At 41.7% G+C, this 20,607-nt stretch overlaps 1 protein-coding gene across 1 annotated transcript in view; it reads left to right on the top strand.

Moving 5' to 3' along the window:
• Positions 1 to 20,607, top strand: part of NRXN3 (neurexin 3) — a 1,004,771-nt gene that overhangs the window by 53,872 nt on the left and 930,292 nt on the right. Inside the window, exon 2 of the mRNA XM_071557744.1 lies at positions 524 to 1,790. Coding sequence (XP_071413845.1) covers positions 1,082 to 1,790 — 709 coding nt within the window. The 5' untranslated portion in view covers positions 524 to 1,081. The remainder of the gene's footprint in view (positions 1 to 523; positions 1,791 to 20,607) is intronic.

Raw genomic sequence — 20,607 nt, 5'->3', positions numbered from 1 at the left:
AGTCTCTGAAGTGTGGAAGACACATAAAGTAAAAGCAGCTATTGCATGACAGGCTGACAGCAGGGTTGTCTTCTCTAATGCTTGCTTGGTGTACTAGGAAGCATAATGTAAGTAATGAAATGGGAGGATTGGATAATGTCTTCTTTTGCCCTGTATCAACTTGTAAACTCCAAGAAACTCTGGTCTTTGCCCTAAGCATTTTCACGGAGAGGTGATTGTTATTGGGAAAGCTCCAATACCATTTCTCAGTTAAATCAATGTGATTGCATCCATCAAAGGAGTTAAATAATGTGGTATATTTTTACATTGCTCAGCACTGTTATGAGTGCAGATCACTTGACGAGTTCTCTGTTTGATCCTCTTAGTTTTGAGGACAGAGCTGTCCTTGCTGCTTTGGAGAACTGCATAGCCGGCTGCAAGCATAAAGAAGGGTTGGGGTATCAAGAAATGTAAATGAGTTATTGAACAATATGTTAATAAACTTCATGGTAAAGATATTTATTTTTTTGTCTTGACCCCACAGGTCCTGCAAGCTACGTGAGTGCCAAGCAGTGAATTATGGACTGGGTATCCACCAGTGCATCATGAAGATTGACTTTAGTTTTGCCCTCTTGAGGTTCACGTGCTTAATGGATTCACTTTCTCTTCTGTCTCACTGCCACCTCTGTCAGTATTGTCATCATTTCTAGAAAACAAGAATTTTAGGCTTGGGTTGGACTTCAGCTCTGCCTTTCCTTCCTCCTGGAACACCAGTGTCACCTTTGTGTTCTACCAAAACAAATTACTGGATTATTTTGCCCTTCATGAAAGTACACTATCTGGAGAGGTCTCTTCGTATACCCTATGCTTCTGACATAAAACCCTCTGAATCCTAAAGGATAATTGGGATCTTTCCTTGGGGAGGAGACATTTCCTCTTGGTCCCGTGAACTTGCTCACTTTCCATTTACTCTCCCACCCTCTATCACTCTTTCTGCTCTCCTCCTCTTCCCTTTGGATCTAACATTTAGTGTTGACTTCTGGGGTTTTTCTCCCAGTACTGTGGCTTCTGTTTTTCTCCTAGGGAAGAGAAGGTTGAAACAATGGGCTTCACTCTACATTCTGTCTACTTCACCTTGAAGGTGAGTTTGCTTCTGGGCTCCTTGCTGGGTCTCTGCTTGGGTCTGGAGTTCATGGGCATCCCCAGCCAGTGGGCCCGCTACCTCCGCTGGGATGCAAGCACGAGGAGCGAACTCAGCTTCCAGTTCAAGACCAATGTCTCTGCTGGGCTGCTTCTCTATTTTGATGATGGTGGTGTCTGTGACTTCCTCTGTCTGTCCCTTGTTGATGGGCGTATCCAGCTCCAGTTCAGTGTGGACTGTGCAGAGACGACAGTTATCACAGACAAGCAGGTAAATGATAGCAACTGGCACTTCCTGATGGTCAGCCGCAATCACCTCCGGACGGTGCTGGTGCTGGATGGTGAAGCCAAGCCGGGTGAGGTGCGTCCACAACGCCAGTATATGAATATTGTCAGTGACCTGTTTGTTGGGGGAGTCCCACTGGACATTCGTCCTGCTGCCTTGACTCTTGATGGTGTTCTGAGTGAGCCTCCATTTCAAGGATTTATCCTGGATCTGAAATATGGCAACTCTGAGCCACAGCTTCTGGGCAGTCAAGGGGTCCGACTGGAAATGGAAGGACTTTGCTCAGAAAACCCTTGCGAAAATGGTGGCACTTGCTTCCTTCTGGATGGCAAGCCCCACTGTGACTGCTCAGCCACTGGATATGCTGGCAAGCTATGTTCTGAAGGTAAGAGAATACTTCCCTGCTTCCCACTGGACTTTGCATAATCCAAAAAGTTAATGTGTTACTTAGCAGGGCTATGGCAGAGCTCTTATTCCAACTGGTGCTTGTCAGGGGAATTAAAGTTCCACCATTCCTATTCCAGCTGGAAGTAATGAAATGGGAGTAGATAGAAAGTATGAGCAATTGCAAGAAGCACCTTTCTGAAAGGATGCTGCATTTGTGGCATGGACATATTTTCATCATCATCATCATCATTTGTTTCATTAGCAACTTACTAGAAAGGGCAGAGAACATAAGCTGGTAAATACAGACATACTGTAGATTAGTGTTGGTAAAAGCAATGGCTATTGAGTGAATTCTGCTACCAGTATCCCTGAAAACTGAGTGAAGTGTAAGGTAACAGGAGCCAAGTATATATGGCTAACATAACTGACCGATAGCACATTGCATACATCAGTTGATGTTGGCTGTTCCTAGTCTGTGGAAGCCCTACACTTCCCTTGAATTGCTTGCATACTAATCACTGAATGGCACCTTGATTGTTTTAGCATCCTTGATTAAATTGCTTAAATTGCTTTTTAAATTGATCTTAGTATTGCAAAGAGAAGAGGGATTTGCATGTTTCTACATTGTTTCGTACTCTTCTTTAGAATTAGAATCTGAAAGTTTTAAGTCATGCAAACCACATGATGAAGTGTATTTTAGGGGTTTTCCCTTGGTCTTTAGCAGTGTGATGGTAATTAACTCTGTATGTGCAGGAGACTTAAGTCTTAAGTCAACAGGAAATCTCAGTGTGAGTTTGAGAATCTCATCACATCACTTTTATGACATTTGGCTTTAAACATGAAGCCTGGACACAAAGTGTCCAATCTCAAAGAGAAAAAAAAACAACTTGAAATTTTGTCAAAATGCAAATACTTGCAATAATATATTTTCACAACTATCATTTGTTCACTTATTTCGGCAATGAAACTGGATTAACCAGAGTTTAGTATCTAGAATGTGAGAAATGCTGAAAACAGTCCTTATACTCTTGATATCTAAACAGAAATCCTTACAGCTTACATTTACAGTATAGATGGAGAAGCAAATATGTTTTTGTAGGAAGAGAAGGTTTGAAAAATAAACATAGCAACCATATGTGCATTCATTTTAAGGTGATCTTAATGATAATGGAAAATTTGTCTTTATATTCGAACAGTACAGTAACAGTACATGACCATTAGACAGGAGGTGTGCGCCTGTGAAGTGCTGAGCACCCAAATTCTTTCTGGCCTTTTGCTTTAAACTCCTTAGATCCAAATTAATAATGAACCAGAAGTATTTTCTGTACTTAAACCAATAGTTGCATGGGGCTGGAGATACTGCTGGGGTGACCAGGCAGTACCGGAGCTGAGTCCTTGGGCCTGATCCTCATACATGTACAGAGCAAATACACCTCCTGTCTAAATGCCAGCTATGGTGATGGAAGATTGCAAGAGCAACACAGGCATGTGGACCCTGATAAGGCTCTTCCTGCTGCTGGACTAAAGGATCCAGACTCCATGGGGAGCTGCTCAAGACATCAACAACATGGTTTTCGGTGAACATCTTGAGAAAAGACTTCAAGTGAGCAGGAATTCCATGTACCTGTGGGGCAATTGTGAGAGCTCTACCCAGGACTTGGATGGTGGAATTTTTTGCATTTCCTGGGTGGGTGGAACAATCTGAAATCTATCTTCTCATGAATCCAGGGATATTTCTGTTGTGGACAACATGGCTCAAGCAGTGCTATTGTTACCTTTTGAAGCCATGAGTCACCATTGCTGTTTGTTTCCTATAGTGATTCATCAGTTTCCAGCTGTACCTTCTATTAAGGGTGAGCAAAGAAGTTTGTCACGATGTGCCTTCTTAAGTAAACATTTTTAACTCACTGTTACCTGGGGTCTGTTCACTCTCAGAGAAGATGCTACACAGAGAATTTTGCACTGGATAAAATGTAGAGATTTCCACAGTCATTACCTTGTTTGGTTCTTGTTTTCTCGTCTATTACTAAATGGTATATATTTGGTTTACATTAGAATTTTATAATTGGCCTTGTTTTCTGCCTCCTTTATGCTGTAGCAGTGGTGATTTCTGTGTGTTAAATGCTGTCATTGAAAAATGTGTGTGTGCAGATTGTGAGAAGAAGGGGAAAAACAAAAGAAAAGCTGTTTAGTTAAGTGGAGACAAGCAGACAAAGAAAAATGGCAAGAAAACAAAACAGGAACCACATTAAGTATGGTTACCTTTTTATCTGACTTCCTAAAACATAGCCAACTCCAAGAATGATATGTTTCAGTCCTGTGAGTATGACAGAACCTTCACTGCTAAACAGTAGGATGTGGCAGGAGTGGCAGAACTCGATACAGGCTTTTCCTGCCTGTGGCTTGATTGGTCATTGAACAACTTGTATTTTCTTTGTTGGCTTTTTTCTCCCCCCCAAGAGATTGAGATGTTTGTTGTCAGAACTGTTCCCTTTTGTTCTGTTTCCTTATCCTGCCTTTAGATATTTGCAGAAGTAACATGTTTTTTTATTCCCAGGCTCATTTTTGAAGAAGACATGCTCTTTCAACTGAATATCAACGACTCCCTTTTTTGGGGTACCCTTAACTCCATTACACTATTTACTAGTCTGTAGTCTGTGTGCGTATTTTCATTTTGTCACCAGAGCTGGCTCTTTTACTGGGAACTGATGGGATCCGATCAATAACAAGTTTTGTTTGAACAGCTAAATGTATGTGTACCTTTTTAATAATGAGTTCTCTTGACAGTGTCCAGGCCATTACTTGGCTATTGACTGATACCCATGTCTGCAGATGGTAAAACCAAAGCAAACTTATTTATTCTGTGTCCAGAGTTTTAAGAAATGAATAGAGAGTGGAACCTGCTGATTCTGTACTGTGACAAAATGAAGCTCCATTTACAGTATTAGGGGCTACTGTAGCTCCAAGTGCAGTTCCAATTATAGTGAATACCAACAGAGAACAACCATTACATGCTGAGATAAGACTGGGAATCCTGTCCAAAATGTGCTTCCAATGTGGAGAAAAAAATGCTGGTACTTGATGTGCACCCATAGTTAGTTAGCAGGATTGTGTATGTCATTGTAGCCACATACCCAGCTGGATAGCTGAGCAGGTACGAGTTGTGTGTCTGAGGTTATACAGTGGGAGTGCAAGTGCGTGCACACTTTGGAAGGATTGGGTGTTTTGAGTAAAGTATGAGACTATTTTTACTGCAGTTGGAGTAAACTGGTTCATTGAATCTGACAGCTCTGTAGGGTACAAAGGATGGCTGATTTGAGTAGCAATTAGTTTGTATGTTTCTGGGCAATGGTGGCATTAGACGTGAAAGCTGAACTCAGAGACATCTTCCCCTCTAATAAACCTCATCAGTCTCTGTGGGATCAGGCTGCTGCCAAGAGAATGAGATTCCTGTAGAATTTGAGCACCACAAATAAATTCATATTGCTGGAAAAAACCCCAAACCAACAAAACCTTCCCCACAAATTTTGTGAACGGAGCTGCTGTAGAAGCCAGATGAGCGTGTTCCTGTCTGCTCGTTCAAGATCACATTGTCAGCCTGCAAGAAATTTTCTCTTCCTCTGACACTGCTATATTTTGGCCCAAGAGTTCACCCCTCTTCCAGGACTCCTGGACTTTGTGAGGAAAGGTGAACAGATGTGCTTAGAAATGACACAAACTGCATATAGTTGCAGAACCAAGACATTGATGTGATCACCAGTCTCACAAAGCACCATGCTGAAGCCTTTGTCTTGCCTGCAGGGGCTGTTTCTAAACGAAGCCTGAATAGGGGCTTGATTGCACCTCTTCCCTTGATTACAGAGCAAGATTTCCTGGGGATGCTGCCTGCTGAATGACAGAGGAGCCCGTTGCTCTGTAATTATCACACTTTTGACTGCAGCAGGAGCAGATTTTTCTATAGCCCCTCAGCTTCATTTTAAGTGACAAGTTACTGCCGGATTTATCCTCCTTCTGCCCCTTTGGAGCAGCCTAGTCTTGGCTGTATCTGGAGATTACCTAGCCTCACTTGCAGTTGCTGTTTCTCCTTGCCAACCACTCCAATCTTTGTCATACTAGGGGATAGTTTGGCACTTTGCCATGAGCCCGATGGTTGCACTTAATTTGCATATACATTTACATACATTTTGTAATCAGAAACAAGTGAACATGACCATAATATTTGTTTCCGCTTGCATATTCCTTGATAGTTGAATATAAATCCACTGTTGTTGAATTCACCAGCAATAAACAGTTGCAGACCCTTCATTTGGTCTTGTGCTCTGCGGTTGTAAAGGACAGCAGGGAGTTCTGGAACACACTGTGGAGGGGCCCAGATCTTCACTCACCAGTGCAAAACTCTAGAACTGATGATTTCCAAGGTCTGTGGAGCAAATATTGCAAGGGGAAAGTCTGCTATTTTATGTCACAACACTGGGCACTGGGCAGAAAGCTGGTAAGAACTCTGCTTATGACTTAATTTTGCAGCAATTTGTTTTTTCTTCTCTCTTTCTCTTGCTCATTCTTCCTAGTTTAAATTCCTTTGGTTGTATTTAAAATTATAATATTTTTTACAGTCTGGTTGTAATTTTTTTGATGTATTGCCAGATGAGCGCCAGAGAAAGATGATGTGTTAAGATATTAATTGATGTTTATGAAGTGCTTTGAAACTCCAAAGTGCAGTTCAAGCACCATTTGTTATTCTTAATGGTAAATATTAAAACTGAGCAGGAGCCACAGAATCTGAATTTAGATCCTACATACCCTTTCACAGGAGATGCCTAGGACCCATTTCCCTTTACTAAGGGTAGACTGCCTACAACTCCAGAGCTAGCTGGATTTGTTTCTTGGTCTCCCCTGCTTTTAATGCAGGGAGCTGCAGGGAGATCACAGGACCCTGTCTGGCGAGTGCCATTGATTCAAATAGTCTAGCTGCAATACATGCTGACAGCTATATTCTTCTTGTTTCACTCTCCTGTATTATAGATGACCATGAGGCTACAATCCTTTTCTGCTTGATTGCAGATCAGCTGCAGACCTCAGGCAAGAGAGAAGTTAAAGTCCCCAGTTAGGCAAGGCTTGGACATGTCCTCTGATAAAATGTAGTGATTGGGTACAAAGGATATTGATATTTGGTGTGAGGTGGAACTGCTGAAGAGTGAGAATAATTTGTAAGCCAGGAGAAGGTAGAACTCAGGATAAAAAAAAAAAACAGGATCAAAATGTCACTTTACAAAAGAGTAAGCCATGGCACTTATAGACTGATTACAGCAGTGGTTCTGTATTGGTTTTACCTGCCTGATAGTATAAGGGAACGGTTCTTGGTTGCTACAAAGAATAGATTTGAATGGGCTGAGTGAGCTTCTGGAGGCCTAAATCTAGCTGGAGTCTGGATAGGAGCTTTCTCTGTCAGCCTATAGACCAAACTGCTGGCTCCTGCTCTATCCCATAGTGTGAACTGGAGTTTTTGGGCATTACTAAAGAAACACTGAAGTTCAATGAACCAATAATAATTATGAAAGTGATCAGAGTCAGAAATTTCTCTTTCCTACTTATGAGTGGGAGATAATTTGATTTCAGAAGAAAGGTTTACTTTCTTCTGGTTTTGCCCTAAGAAAAAAAACGGGGGGGAGGTAAGAGTTGATTAATTATTACTGTACTGGCTTCTGCTGAGCTAGGCAGCTTGCCATGGAGGTCAATCAGCAGTAAATGTAGCCCCAAGCAAGACAGCACATGCTGTAGCTGTTGCTTTCATCCTTATTCCAGTATGGAGGTGTGCAGGGCATTTGCCACAGGGTAATTTTTGTTATGTTTTGGTGGAAAATGGAGGGCAATAATCCTCACCCATACCTTGAGAATGCTGGAAATGGCGCCAGAAAGCTCCAGGGAAAGAATTGGAAGAGAAGCACATCTATCCAGCACGCTCTGTCACTACTAAGAAGATGAGCCTCTACACGTCCATCTGAACACTGAGTGTTCCCTGGTGCAGGAGAAGGTGGTAATCCATGTGGTGAAATGGTAGAGTGGCCACTTGTCCTGGGCCAACTTCTGATTTCACTTTGCTTCTTGTTTCATTGCTGACCCACTTTTAACTTGATGGACAGAAAAGCTTCTTTCTCTCCCTATAAAAAGCAAGGCAACTGCCATGTTATTGCTGACCAGAGCAGCAATGTGACTTCTGGGTGTATGTGTGTGTCTCTCCCACAGTCCTTCATTGCAGACAGACTCACTGCTGTTGCACACTTACCCTGAGAGCAAAGCATTTGCCGTTCTTTCATCCGTGAACAGGTCCAGGAGCTGGCAGCTGGGTGCAAAACAGCCCAAGGGCTGAGAGAAGTAGATGTGAGGAGGTAGGGAGGATTGTGAATGTCAGGGAGTACTTGATGCAGGACTCGTTTGTATTTTAATGTGTTTTCTCTGAAATGGGGCTGGGACCTGACTACACTGGATTCATATTCTGTGTTGCTGGCACCATTGCCAGTTATGCTGTGTCAGCTCTCGAGGCCCTGTCTTCATGTACACTTGTTCACCTCATTATTCTGTAGAGACCACGGTATAACATGTAAAGGAAGTGGAGTGGTGTAGCAGAACTTGAATGATCTGGTCATCAGAGCATTAGCACCTCAGGACCTAATTTCCATTTCTGCCACAGGCTTTCTGCATCCCCAGAGTGATTTGCTGGCAGACTAAAGGACTCAAGAGTGAATCAATTGACCTTTCTTTGCAGGGGATATGTACCTGGTTACCCTCTGTGTCTCAGTTTCCATATCTGAAATACGTAGCCAGTAGGGCTTCCCGTACCTCCAGGTATTAAGAATCCCATATGCTTCTTTATGACAGTGATAGAGATGTATAAATATCTGAGCATGACAAGTAAATGATTATAATTCATGAACATCCAGTAGGATGACCTGGTTTGATTGTCAGTTTTCTAGCTAGGCTTGCAGTTAGAAATTAAGGTGGCTTTTTAAAGTGTTTATCTTTGAGGAGCACTCCTCATTTTTCTTTTCAACACCAATCTCCCAGTTTCTTACTGCTGTGTGCAGTGTCACACTATGAGTACCCAGACCCTTCCCAGGCCAGGCTGCAGTTGTGCTAGTAAAGAGAGAGCCTGACCAGCAGTGTAGCCTCTTCCCTGTTGGTGACATGGAGTGGATGCTGCACTGCAGGGTGCTGATAAGAGCAATGGGAGAAAGAGAGCTTTTGACTTTTTTTTTTTTTAATCTGACCTGTGTGCTCCATTGACTTCCCCCAAATGTCCTCTGCCATGAACCTTAGATGCTGATCAGATGCTTTTCCTTGTATGGTGACCCACCTCTGGCTACCTGTCTGCATTGGCACTCTCCCTCCTGTGGCTCCTCGTTTCAGCCTGCCCCTTTCACCCTCCATGCTTGAGACTTGTCTCGACCTCGTGCTGTCAGGGAAAGCAAAGAGAGCATAAAAGGCTACCTGAGCAGAATGGCAGAGTTTGCACTTCCTCTGTTCCTGTATGAATCATTCCATAAAAAGCAGGACAACAGAGAAGAAAGCCCATTAGATTGTTTCTGAGTGTTTAATTGGTGTAAAGATGGCAAGTGTTTTGTATTTCTAAGGCACTGAAAGGGTGGGTAAAAATCTTTCTTTTTCTGTTACCTCTCATCAAAGCAGCTCTAACTGCTTATTAGATACAGCAGGTGTATTTGTAGCTGTCCCGCAGTTTGCAATGTAGGCCAAGGAGGAAAGGGATACTTGACTTCTGGGATTTTGCTGTGAGGTGTGGTGTTCCTCCTCTTATTCATGGAATTTGACCAGTTAAGTAACCTGAGTGAATATAATGGACTGCGTTTGGCTCAGTATGTGACAAGAGACCTGTATCGGAAAGGATGAAGCAGTTCCTTCGTAGATGTAGAAATTTGAGCTGTATGTTAAAACCAGGCTTCAATCTCTAATGCTGTTGTCAGGCTCCATAGTTTGCTTGGCTGCTGCATTTATTCAGAAGCCTTTCTTGGACTCTGTAGTCTCTTGAGTGGATTTTCACTTCTTTGTGGTTTGTTGCCTTAGTACTTGAGAAAAATGACACTGTCTGAGTTTTCTAAACTTCTGGTGTGTCCCTGCAGGCATGCTTTTGATTTTTCTGGTCTTTCCTGCTGCTTCCATCTTACAAGCCTGGCTTTCAGGGTCAGAATGCCTCTCAGTACTTTTCTGTTCAAGGTAATATGGGAGAAATCCTTGGAACTAAGGGCATGTTTGTCCACTGAGGCTGGTCAAAAACAACAATTGAGGCAGCAATGGCTGGCAGTGAAGAGAGTGGCTTGTGTTGTGATCTGCAAATTTCATAGTTCAGTGGTGTTTGCAGCTGAATTCCTTAAGCTCTTTTCTGTATGTTGCTGAAATTGCTTATACTCCCCCCAATATTTTTTAAATGGGGAAAAGTGTATGGAATAATTCCTTAATAAATTGCTGATTTAAAATAATAAGGGAAAAAAGAAAAAGGTGCATTTTGCGAAGAAGAAAAGAGATTAAATTGCTTGTCTAGGACCACCTAAAAGAAAAAGCTGGGAAAGTGTTCAGAATTTCTGTGCTTTTATTTCTGTCTTTTGGCTTTTTTCTCTGTGGCTTCTGTATCTCTCCTGGGACTTGGTGAGATAGGAGATGGGGGACTGTGCAAAGGTACCACCCTCCATGATGCCTACCAGACTTCTGGTGTAATTGGAGATCTGTATAGGTCCTTGTAATTCACATAGCTTTGACTTTTAAGGAAGATAACAGATTGATGAATTTAAAAAGTTATGGATGGATATGTTGCCATCATGAAGCGGTAGTGTTGTTATATCTCTCAGGATAACCAGAATTACAGGTATGTTTATATTAGTGTCAAAGATGAGACACAACTCATACAGGAATACCTAGCTGAAAATCTGACAGATTAGGTACTGGTAGCTGTGTGATCACAGCAGCTTGGAAGGTAGTCATATGATGTTGTTAGAAGTTTATTATTGTGTAGGGGACCCTCTGACTAAACATTGGATGTTGCAGAAAAGGCAAAATCCTCTTTCCTCAGAGTTCCTCTAGTGGGCACTCTGTTGTTGGAGATCTGATTTTTTTTCCTTTATTGAAGAGAAAAAAATTAAAAAAGGGCTCTGATGATCAAATTGTAATTTAGCTTCTGGTTGTCTTCTCCTAAATTCTCTATTTTTCTTCATTGCTTAAGCTGAAATGCTCAGCTGTGTCTCAACTACAGCAATGAACACATTTACAACAAATTCCAAAGCCTGCTGGTTTTAAACAGATGTGAGACCCATAGAACTATGTACATTATCTCTACTTCACATCTTATGCAGAAATGTATCTGTAAGGCAGTCTGGTGTTTGCTTGCTCTATCTTGTGGCATGTTCAAACGAAAGATGTGTGGTTACGTTTTGACCAGCTAAGACACATCACAATCAGGCAGACTGGAAATGTTTTACTTGTGAGAAATGGTGGTTTCATTCAGATCCAAATATTTAGGAAAAAAACCCCAAACAACTGATTTGGTTGACAATCTGCGGAAAAAAGCAATGTGTTTTTATTTTGTAGCCTGGAGCACAGGTAAAACAAAGACCAGAGTGGTGCACCTTGAAATCTCCCAGGAGAGAAGAGTGCTGTGCAGCATTGTTATCATATCAATTCATTGGAAGAGACAGATCTATAGCTACTGCTGTTTGTCTAGAGCTCCAGTAAAGAAAGGGCCCAAGGAGTAATTTGAGTGGGCTGGACTTGAGTGCTCTTCCCCATTTGACTTCTGAGATGTACCAGTATGATTGAACAGTGCAGTCTCTCTACAGTGACAGTGAAGGCAGCAAGGCTGAGTATATTAATGAAGAACCACAGCTGCCGAATGGTGATTGTCAGCAGTTTGGTCTTCAGTTTTTTAGTGTGTTGGGTTGAACTGAAGTAGTTTGGAATGTAGCTGGACCTAAGAACTGGGCAGCAGGCATTCCCAAAGAAGAGCATTACAAATACCTCTCTGTAAAAGAAATGCTCTTTGAAATGCAGCCAGTGCAAGCTGAGATTTGGGGTGGATGAGAAAGGCTCTGCTTGTGAAAATCACTTGGGATCTGCAGTGGTATGGCATGACAGCCATTCTTGAGCTCTGGGATGTTTTCCCTGTCATTGCTGCTAGCAGTGTGGGGATTCCCAGTTTGCCCGAGGCAAAAGATAGCTAAACCAAAGTACTAAGTAACAGATCCTCTATCTTGGGAGAACAATTGGCTGTGATTTCAGACCTCATTTGTCAATGGTGTTTAATTATAGCCATGCTACCACTTACTGTGGAGGTCACTGCTACATTGTAGGTCTATTTCATGCTCCTTCTGGTCTTAAAAATCTATGAATCTATATCCCACTATTTTGGGGCATTTGTAACAGTCACTACTAGTTTTCTTCCAGAACTGAAATTGCTTAAGTTTCCTCTTGGTTACTTAACAAAATGTTGTTGTTAGAAAGCTGACAAAAACAATTTAAGCCCCTTTTCAGCAGTGGGAGGGAAACAAAATGTAGGTTACAGCTGTTTTCTCCTTGTGCATGGCTCTGCTACAGTGTTGCTATGTGAACTCTTTGAACTTGCAGATACAGATGTTCAGGGAGTAGATGCTCTGTAGTTAATACATTAAATGTATGGTTGATTGTGTAAAATGTTTTCTTGCACATCTGGCCCCGTAAATTGTATTCAACTTAAAATTAACGTCATACAGCAAGTGCTCTTTAGTCGGGCAAAGCCTTCATTCATACTGCTGAAAGATGTGCTTATCTAAGAACTAAATCCAAACCTGGGGCCAGTTCCACGCACACTGTGCCTCGCCTAAATAATCCCCTGCCCAGGCTCGAAGGACACACCCATGTGGGTAGAGCCCTTCCCAAATCTTTGTTCTTGAAGCCCAGCCATGATGAAATCCAAATCTACTTGGATTTGTTGATCTTGTCAGTTAAAATAAATTACTTTAAAGTTGTATTTTGAAAAGTGATTCAGGTACCTTGGAGCTTTGGGACTGGTCTGGAATTCAATACAGTAGTTTTGATAATTTTGCCTTCATATTGTGTTTATTTCTGTTGGTTTTAATCTCTAAAGATGTGGCCAAAGGAGCTCATTCCTCTGTGAGATTCTTTCCTTGCTTGTGTTTGCCTTTAATAATTTTAATTATCTGATACTGATACCATTCAAATATTCTTCTTTTAAAACTGAGTGAAGAAGAAAAATTAATTACAAAAATCTTGCTCTAATGTGATGTTAAAGTTGTGAATTTCAGAATTAAATGGTAGTACCTGCTACAATCAAAATGCCACATGGCATCCATTCAAATGTGCTTCAGGCATCCTGCACTTGAATTGTGTGCAAGGCAGGAAAACAAAAGAGCTAAAGTGCTGTCAGGTTAATAATAAATTGTGCATACATGTGGCACATTTCATCAGAGCACTCCTAAGCATCTCACAACTACTGATAAATCAGTCAGCCTTCACATCACTCTACCGCACTGTGAAATACATGTTATCTCCATTTTACTGATGGCAAAACTGAGAGGCAAGCAGAATGTGAATTATTGAAGTGTATCAAGTCAGAAGCTGCCTGAGGTGGAATTGGAATCCAGAATGCTAAACCCCAAGTATTAAAAAATATAGTAGTTTATCTAGTTTTATCCAAGAGTGCTGGAAAAGCCACAAAATACCATGGTTTACATTGAATGTGCAGCTAAAAATGGGGCTTTGGATTTTAGGGATTCTTGTAAAAATTTCAATTGATTTGAAATTCAAAGAAATACCTATTTTTCTTCTTTCCAGTGGAATGGATCATCCATATCTAAGAAGTTCTGCCCTTTGGGGCTGTTATTGCATAACTTTATCAGCTGGAACAATCTTGAACTAGCTTGTTCTCTATTTCTTGCCAGTGTGCTGCACTACTTAGGTTATGCTTTATGGATTCCCCTGTTTAGTGCTGTTTTGTAGTTAGTAATGAGGGAAAATAGACTTATAAGAATAAAAGTTTTAGCTGGTTTTGCCCATCTGTGGTTTGTGTGCTTTGATACAACTTTTCAAAACAGGATCTTGTTCCTTTAAATGTTTCCAGTAGAGAAAGGTTTATGATTTCTCCTAAATATCAAAATGAAACACTAATTTCAAATATTTGAATGCTTTAGTGAACATCCCCTTGGGTGGAAGGTGAGTAGCGAAAATGTACTGTGGTCTTACATTTCTCCTCCCTTCTGAATTTCTGCAAAACTGCAAAGGTGATGCTCTCATGTAACCTTCTCTTCCTGTCCAGCTTTCATTGTCACTAAGACAGTGAGTTTTACTGGAAACTTTGCTCTAGAATGGAGTGGCTCCAACAAACCACTGAAGGCAGGACTCTTGTGCAGGACTTCCGGCTGAGATAGAACTGACTGTATAGAAAGTTGTTCGTATGGGATGGAAGTAGTAGAGTTTTCAGTTTCACTTTTTCTGTTTTGTTTGGTTATTTTTGTGGAATGATTTAGGTTGGAAAAACCCCTAAGATCACCGAGTTCAACCATTTACCTACCATTAAGTACTACATCTAACTATTTTTAAAATACCTCCAAGGGATGGTGGCTCAACCACTTCCCTGGGCAGCCTGCTCTAGTGCTTGGCAACCCTTTCCATTGTTGCCTGATGCCCAAGTTCCTGTGGAAATAGACAATCAGAAACAATATTAATGGAGAAAGATAGATGTTATACCTTTAATGAAAGCTTTCAAGGTGCACACCAGGAGGTCTGTGACCACACGTGCAGACATGCACACCCGTGACCACGGATGTCATGGCTTTTATAACTTCTAAGATGTGAACAACCTAGAAGAATCCATGCAAGTTATATAATCTCAAAAATCTACAAAATATACTAAAATCCTTAGGCATCACCATAAAGAAATTTTTCCTAATGTGTGACCTGAAGGTCCCCTGGCATAGCTCGAGGCTATGCCCTTTCATACTGTTGCTAGTTGCCTGGGAGAAGAAACTGACCCCCACCTCACTGGAGAGCGGTAAGGTCACCCCTGAGTCTCCTCTTCTCCAGGCTAAACAACTTTGGCTCCCTCAGCTGCTCCTCATAGGATTTACTCTCTAGACCCTTCACCGTTGCCCTTCTCTGGATATGGTCCGGCACTTCAATGTCTTTCCTGTTGCGAGGGGCCCAAAACTGAACAGTTTTTAACAGTACTCGTGGCATGGCCTCACCAGAGCCCAGTACAGGGAAATAATCACTGAGGACTAGTGGCCACACTATTGCTGATACAGACTAGGATGACACTGGCTTTCTTGGCCACCTGGGCACATGCTGGCTCACCTTCAGTGACTGTGCACTTATGCTGGAAACAATAACATAATGAGGAGACATGAGTAGAGGCTGTTTAACCCAAAAACACTCTCTTATTTAACATTTAGCATTTAACATGCTGTCCTCCAGCATATACTCTCTTTTGCTGCATAGCATAGAGGATTATGGAGTAGGACTCCTCCTCTCAGGGGTAACTAACAGTTCTGACCTGGCATTTACTGCAAAAGCTGTTTAAATTATTAGAAACTGTAAGCCTTACGCTGAAATTATTTTAGTGCACTGCACAACAGAATTTAATTGTTGGTGCTGTGAAGAAGCACATCACTTGAATTATTTTATGTCTCATCATCAGAACTAGGCCAGAAGGAAACAAATCTAAACTAACAGGCAATTCCAAGATCAGGAGTGACATTTGTTGGTAGTGCTGTCAAAGTGGATCCCAAGCTACTCAGAGAAAAGTGAGTGGCCAGTCCAGACTGAGATATATTTGTAGAACTATTAGCTCCATGATAGATGGTTGGAGAATGGTCCACAGACCTGTAACTGTGTGAATCTTTTCCTTAAATCATTCTGGCAGTCTTTCAGAAGCCAAACCACATCTAAACATCAACACTCCAGCTGTTCCTTTCTCAGAGCAGAAGTATGAGTTGATTTTTGTAGCTTTTTGTGATTGTGCTGCTTTTCACTGCTTTTCCTCCAGCTTAATTGTCCTATCCAGGCTTGACCATGGCTGTGTTTGGCTTATCACTCTATTGGGAGAAGTGAGGAAGCAAATAGTGCTCTAACTTTGGCGTTGATCCTCGTTCCTCTTGCCCCTAACCCTAAAGGGGTATATAGGTGAGACTGATTTCAGAGAGGAGAGGTGGAGTGAGAGAGATGACAGATGATGAGAGGAGAAAGCAGAACTGTCAAGATGATCATGGCTGGCAGGGGAAGAGCCTCCTGGTTGTGACTGGCCAGGCTGGCTTTTGCATACTGGCACTGGGAGGCAAAGCTGTCTTTCCGAGGCAAAGCTGTGGGAGTCTGGAGCCTGGGCTTTGTGACTGGAGAAAAAGCAAGTGAGTCAGCAAGGGAGAACCCAGTCATGCTGTGTGTTTGTGGTGGGAAGGCTGTCCGAGCATAGAAAACTGATCAGCCTTCAAGGCACTCAGTTGGAAGATAAAGCTGTACTTCCATATTTGCTTCCTAGTCTTTGTCTTCAGCTAAGTGGAATGTTCATGTCTTTGAGGTTCTCTTCCATAACCATCTGCTTTGAGGGCTCTAAATTTCCCTCCTTTTGATGTTTGATTCCCTTGCTGAAATTAGCCACCTGATACTAGAAACACACTGCTCACACCTTCCTAGCCCTCATCAAATGGATCCCAAGAATCTTGCCAGGTAAAAAACAACATAGCGATACATGAATCTCCTTTTTCTTTTTGCAACAGTCTTCTTTTTTCTCACTCCTTTACTCTTGGCTTTGGGGATTGAAGTCTTCTAGGTCTTCAGATGTCACTAGGGATCGTCTTGGGCCTAGGTGTTCCTCACACATGAAATCAGAGGAGTTGTAAGAACTTTGAGTCTCCCTTTTCTTGAGTGGGATAGTGTAAAGGTGTTGTGACTTTCTTTCATTTCCTTCCAAGTCTTATGACAGATAACTAGACAGGGCTAATACACTCAAACTAAACTAATATCTGAGAAAATACTCATCTCTCTTATCTCCTAGACCATTGCTCTGAATTGCTCCTGTCTATCTGAATGGACTCCTCCTGAACTCTCTGGAATTCAAAGCTTTGCTAGCTTTAAGTCATCTATATTTTTCCAAGGTTAACCATTATATGTGATGGACAGAACAGGCATATTTTCTGAGTGTGGGAATCTCAAAAAGGAGCACATGCTGGATGGTCATTCTCCACAAGAATGTATAAAGGGCAAGACGTGAGGTAAAAGCTCCATCTGCTGGAACATTCTTTGAAGGTCCTGTTGGAGATAAGCTCTGGCCTCCTGCTCCCAAATGAGGTGACTTCAGTAAACAGGAAGACAAAGACTGATATGGAAACTATAGCAGGCAGAAAACAGCCAGAGCTGATGTCACTCATGGGCTAACACAACAGCACCAAGGCTGTTGTGATCATCACTGGTAGTGGAGCCAGCTCCTGTATTTTCTGAGGTCATTGCAAAAGTCCTGCCTCAGACCTTGTCAGGAATAGCCTAAAATTGGCCAGTATCCAGCAAAACAATGATAATCTATATGCCATGAGACTGTGCACTGCTGAGTGATCTGGAATCAGTAAGAAGGTGGTGTACGTTGCATTGGAGACAATGGAAAATGTCTTTCCCTATTTGTATGGAGAAGAACTGTGACAGAGTAAGATCTAGTGAGGAAGCACTACTAAGGTCACAGTCTCACTTAAGACTTTATAGCTGTAATTAAGGACAAGGCTGCATGTGCTGAAATACCAGAAGGCCTGCCTTGTCCTTTCAAGGGTTTTGCATTTTATCATTCAATTGCAGTCAATGCAATTCTCAGATCAATAGATTTAACTTCTTACCAACCTGAAGTTTATTGAGATATTGGAGAATAAGTGTTGACTTCTTCCCTGATAATACAGCCTACACATATTATACACCTGTAAATTTGCAGTTGTGATTAGGAGCACTTTCAGACTTTAATGAATAAACCTTAGGAGACAGACTCATCCTCTTTTATAAGATCAATATGGCTGTAGCTATTTGACCAGTTTAATCTTTTCTATCTTTTTTCCCATTCTTTTTTAGGGTGTCACTCATAAGAAAGCTTGCCTTAATAGAAGTGGATGTTGCTTTCCTTTTGAGTCATACAAGAGACTACAGAGGAGTGAAGGAGTAGCTTTTGATCGTGCTCCATTATGCCAAAAATTCAGGGAGGTTATTTCCTTGTTCCAGGGCCGAACAAACCTAGCAGATGTGTACATACTGTCTTCTGTCTGAGGTGTAGACTAGTGAAGTGAGCCTTTATTCTCTGACATCACCACAGTTCTTGCATATCATTACTGAGTCTGTAGGACATACCTTGGAGTGATCCTGTTGACTTCAGCGTTCCTAAGACAAGGCCTGGTTTTTTATTTTTAATCTTACTCTTCCTATTATTGTGGAAGGTTCATCAAGAATTCAACATTTGAAGTAGAAGAGTGTTCTACTTTCCTAAGTACATACAAGCTACAACAGTTTTTCTTTCACCCATAATGAGCAATGAAGTTCATAGACATTATGACTGATAGGCAATATTCTCCTCTTGGGTAGTTTCTTTTTCTCTAGAGATTAAACTATTACACTGATAAGAAGGAAATGGTGCTTCTTCAATGGTGGTGTGCAGAATTGATGCTGTTTTTTAGATTTTACTTCTGGCCTTCTGTAACATGGCCAAGGTCCATATCTTCTGTCTAGGCACCCTAAAGCAAGAGGATTGCATGTTTCTACCTCAGCATCGTATGGCTAATCCTGGAGAAAAAGAATGTTCCTTATTGTCCTCCCTGCAGTGACAATGGTCATGGCCATTCCAGGGCAATATCACTGTAAGGTACAGATACCCAGTTCAGCTATTTGCAGGGGTCAGTGTTGGGCTCTTGGAAGGAGATGAAGCTGCAGTTATGCCCTGTAATAGAAAGTTGTCAGAGCTGGTCTGCATAGTCTTACTGCTTCTTTTACAGGGTTCTGTTGTGGCACGTCTGATAAGCAAGATGTCTATAAAATGTTACATGATATAAAATGCCAGGAAGATGCACTCAGTTGTTCTCTTTGTTAACCCTGTTGCTCTGTGCCTCCAAGCTGGCAAGCTTCCTCACCAGACTTTTGGTATCCAGCAACTGATGGCTGCTGGAAAAAGTCCTTACAATTGTTCTTCTCTACGTTCTGTTAAAACAGGTCTTTCACAACAGACTGGTTTACAAGGGAAGGTACCATGTGCTCCATCTGCTTCTCTATATACTGCCTCTGCTACGTTTCTACTGGCTTAATTTTTAGTTGTGTGGTTTTCTATTACTTCCACGTGTATGCTGCCTAATATCCAGGATTAGGCGGTACATTGATTTTCCTGATCATCTCTTACCAAGTGACAGTACTTGGGTTGTCATATCTGTCTAGATGTCTGACTGTCCCCCATTCCCTCTACTTCCTCCATTTTATATGGATATGTACCTGGCTGTGTCAGGTCTCTTTAAATTAACAAACGTTTTGTGTATCCAGGCACACTTTGTCAACTGTTGCATGGTCTTCCATCTTTGAAGAAAGTACAAACTTGGCTAGTGAAAGCTCTAGTTTGACCACAAAAGAATCACGCAGCTGCAATATATGGTTGCAAGATGACCCTTCAGACTTCAATTACTTTGTGATTATGTGGTTCTGTGAACTCAGAAGCAGATGTTAGTGCCTGTTTCTGCATCATGCTGTGAAGTGGCACTGGAAAATAATATTTTTTTTTAAATCTAGTTACACATTATGGCTTTGAAAACACAGCTAGGTCAGGTGTGAGTTCAGGAATACTGTCCTTCAGTCACTCCTTGAAGCAGCTGAAATACTTTTCTCCTACAGTCCTGGAAGGCTACTCTTTCCAGTCATTTCCAGTAAGATCCACACTGACATATTCTTGACAGAGAGGATTAGTAATAAGAAGGTATAGAAAAGAAGTTACTGTACCCCTTCCAAATCCTTCAGCCAATAGTGCTTATGTCCATCACTGAAATTCAAAGATGAACTGCATCTCTTCTCCCTAATTGTTATTGTTTTGTTTCAGGGCTGTCTCTTCCTAGTGAAGAAAGTTGCTATTAGCTCTTTGAGTGTGAGCCTGATTACTCACCTGGCAGTGAATTAGGCTTTGTAAAATTTAATCAGAATAACCTGAATGCCTTTCCCTCCTTCATGTTGCAGTTACAGACTGTGGAATAAGAGAGAGCTATGGCTCTCTTTGACATCATCAGATGTGGAGGTACACTCTTGTGGGGTGATGAGCTGATAAGGTCTGATGGGTTGAGTGAAATGCCTTAGCCCCTGGAGAGATGCTTCAAGCAGACGACAAAGGGCTTTCAAACTGATAAGATTAATAAAAGATGGAGTGTTAAGACATAGCATGGCCTTCTTTTGTGATAGCTTCAAGGGTCCACCTCACCTCAGGGCATCTGCATCACCCCACCCCCACCCGCCCCATTAGATTGATTATCAGTCACACAAACACCTGGAGAAGAAAAAAAAAAGATATAAAAACAAGTGAAGTTTAACTGAAAATTGGGGAGAAAAACTTTCCACCTCTGGGAGGGCAACCTGAGAACTACCCTATCTCCCTCATTCCATCAATATTGCAGGGGTAAGCCACAGAATTCTTACTTTACTTTTCTTATGCCTTATTAGTTGTAATTTGCTATAGCTCCCTGGGTGTGTGTATGTTAATGGAAAGTGGCTCCTCTTGCTTTTCTTTGGGGTTATTGAGTGTGTTTACTGGGGGTGTTGAACTGTTGTGTTTCTGT

Source organism: Pithys albifrons, chromosome 6 (genome assembly GCF_047495875.1).
Source record: "Pithys albifrons albifrons isolate INPA30051 chromosome 6, PitAlb_v1, whole genome shotgun sequence".
Taxonomy (NCBI): Eukaryota; Metazoa; Chordata; class Aves; order Passeriformes; family Thamnophilidae; genus Pithys; species Pithys albifrons.
Note: the sequence above shows the minus strand (reverse complement) of the source record. Positions and strands in the feature narration are given on the sequence as shown.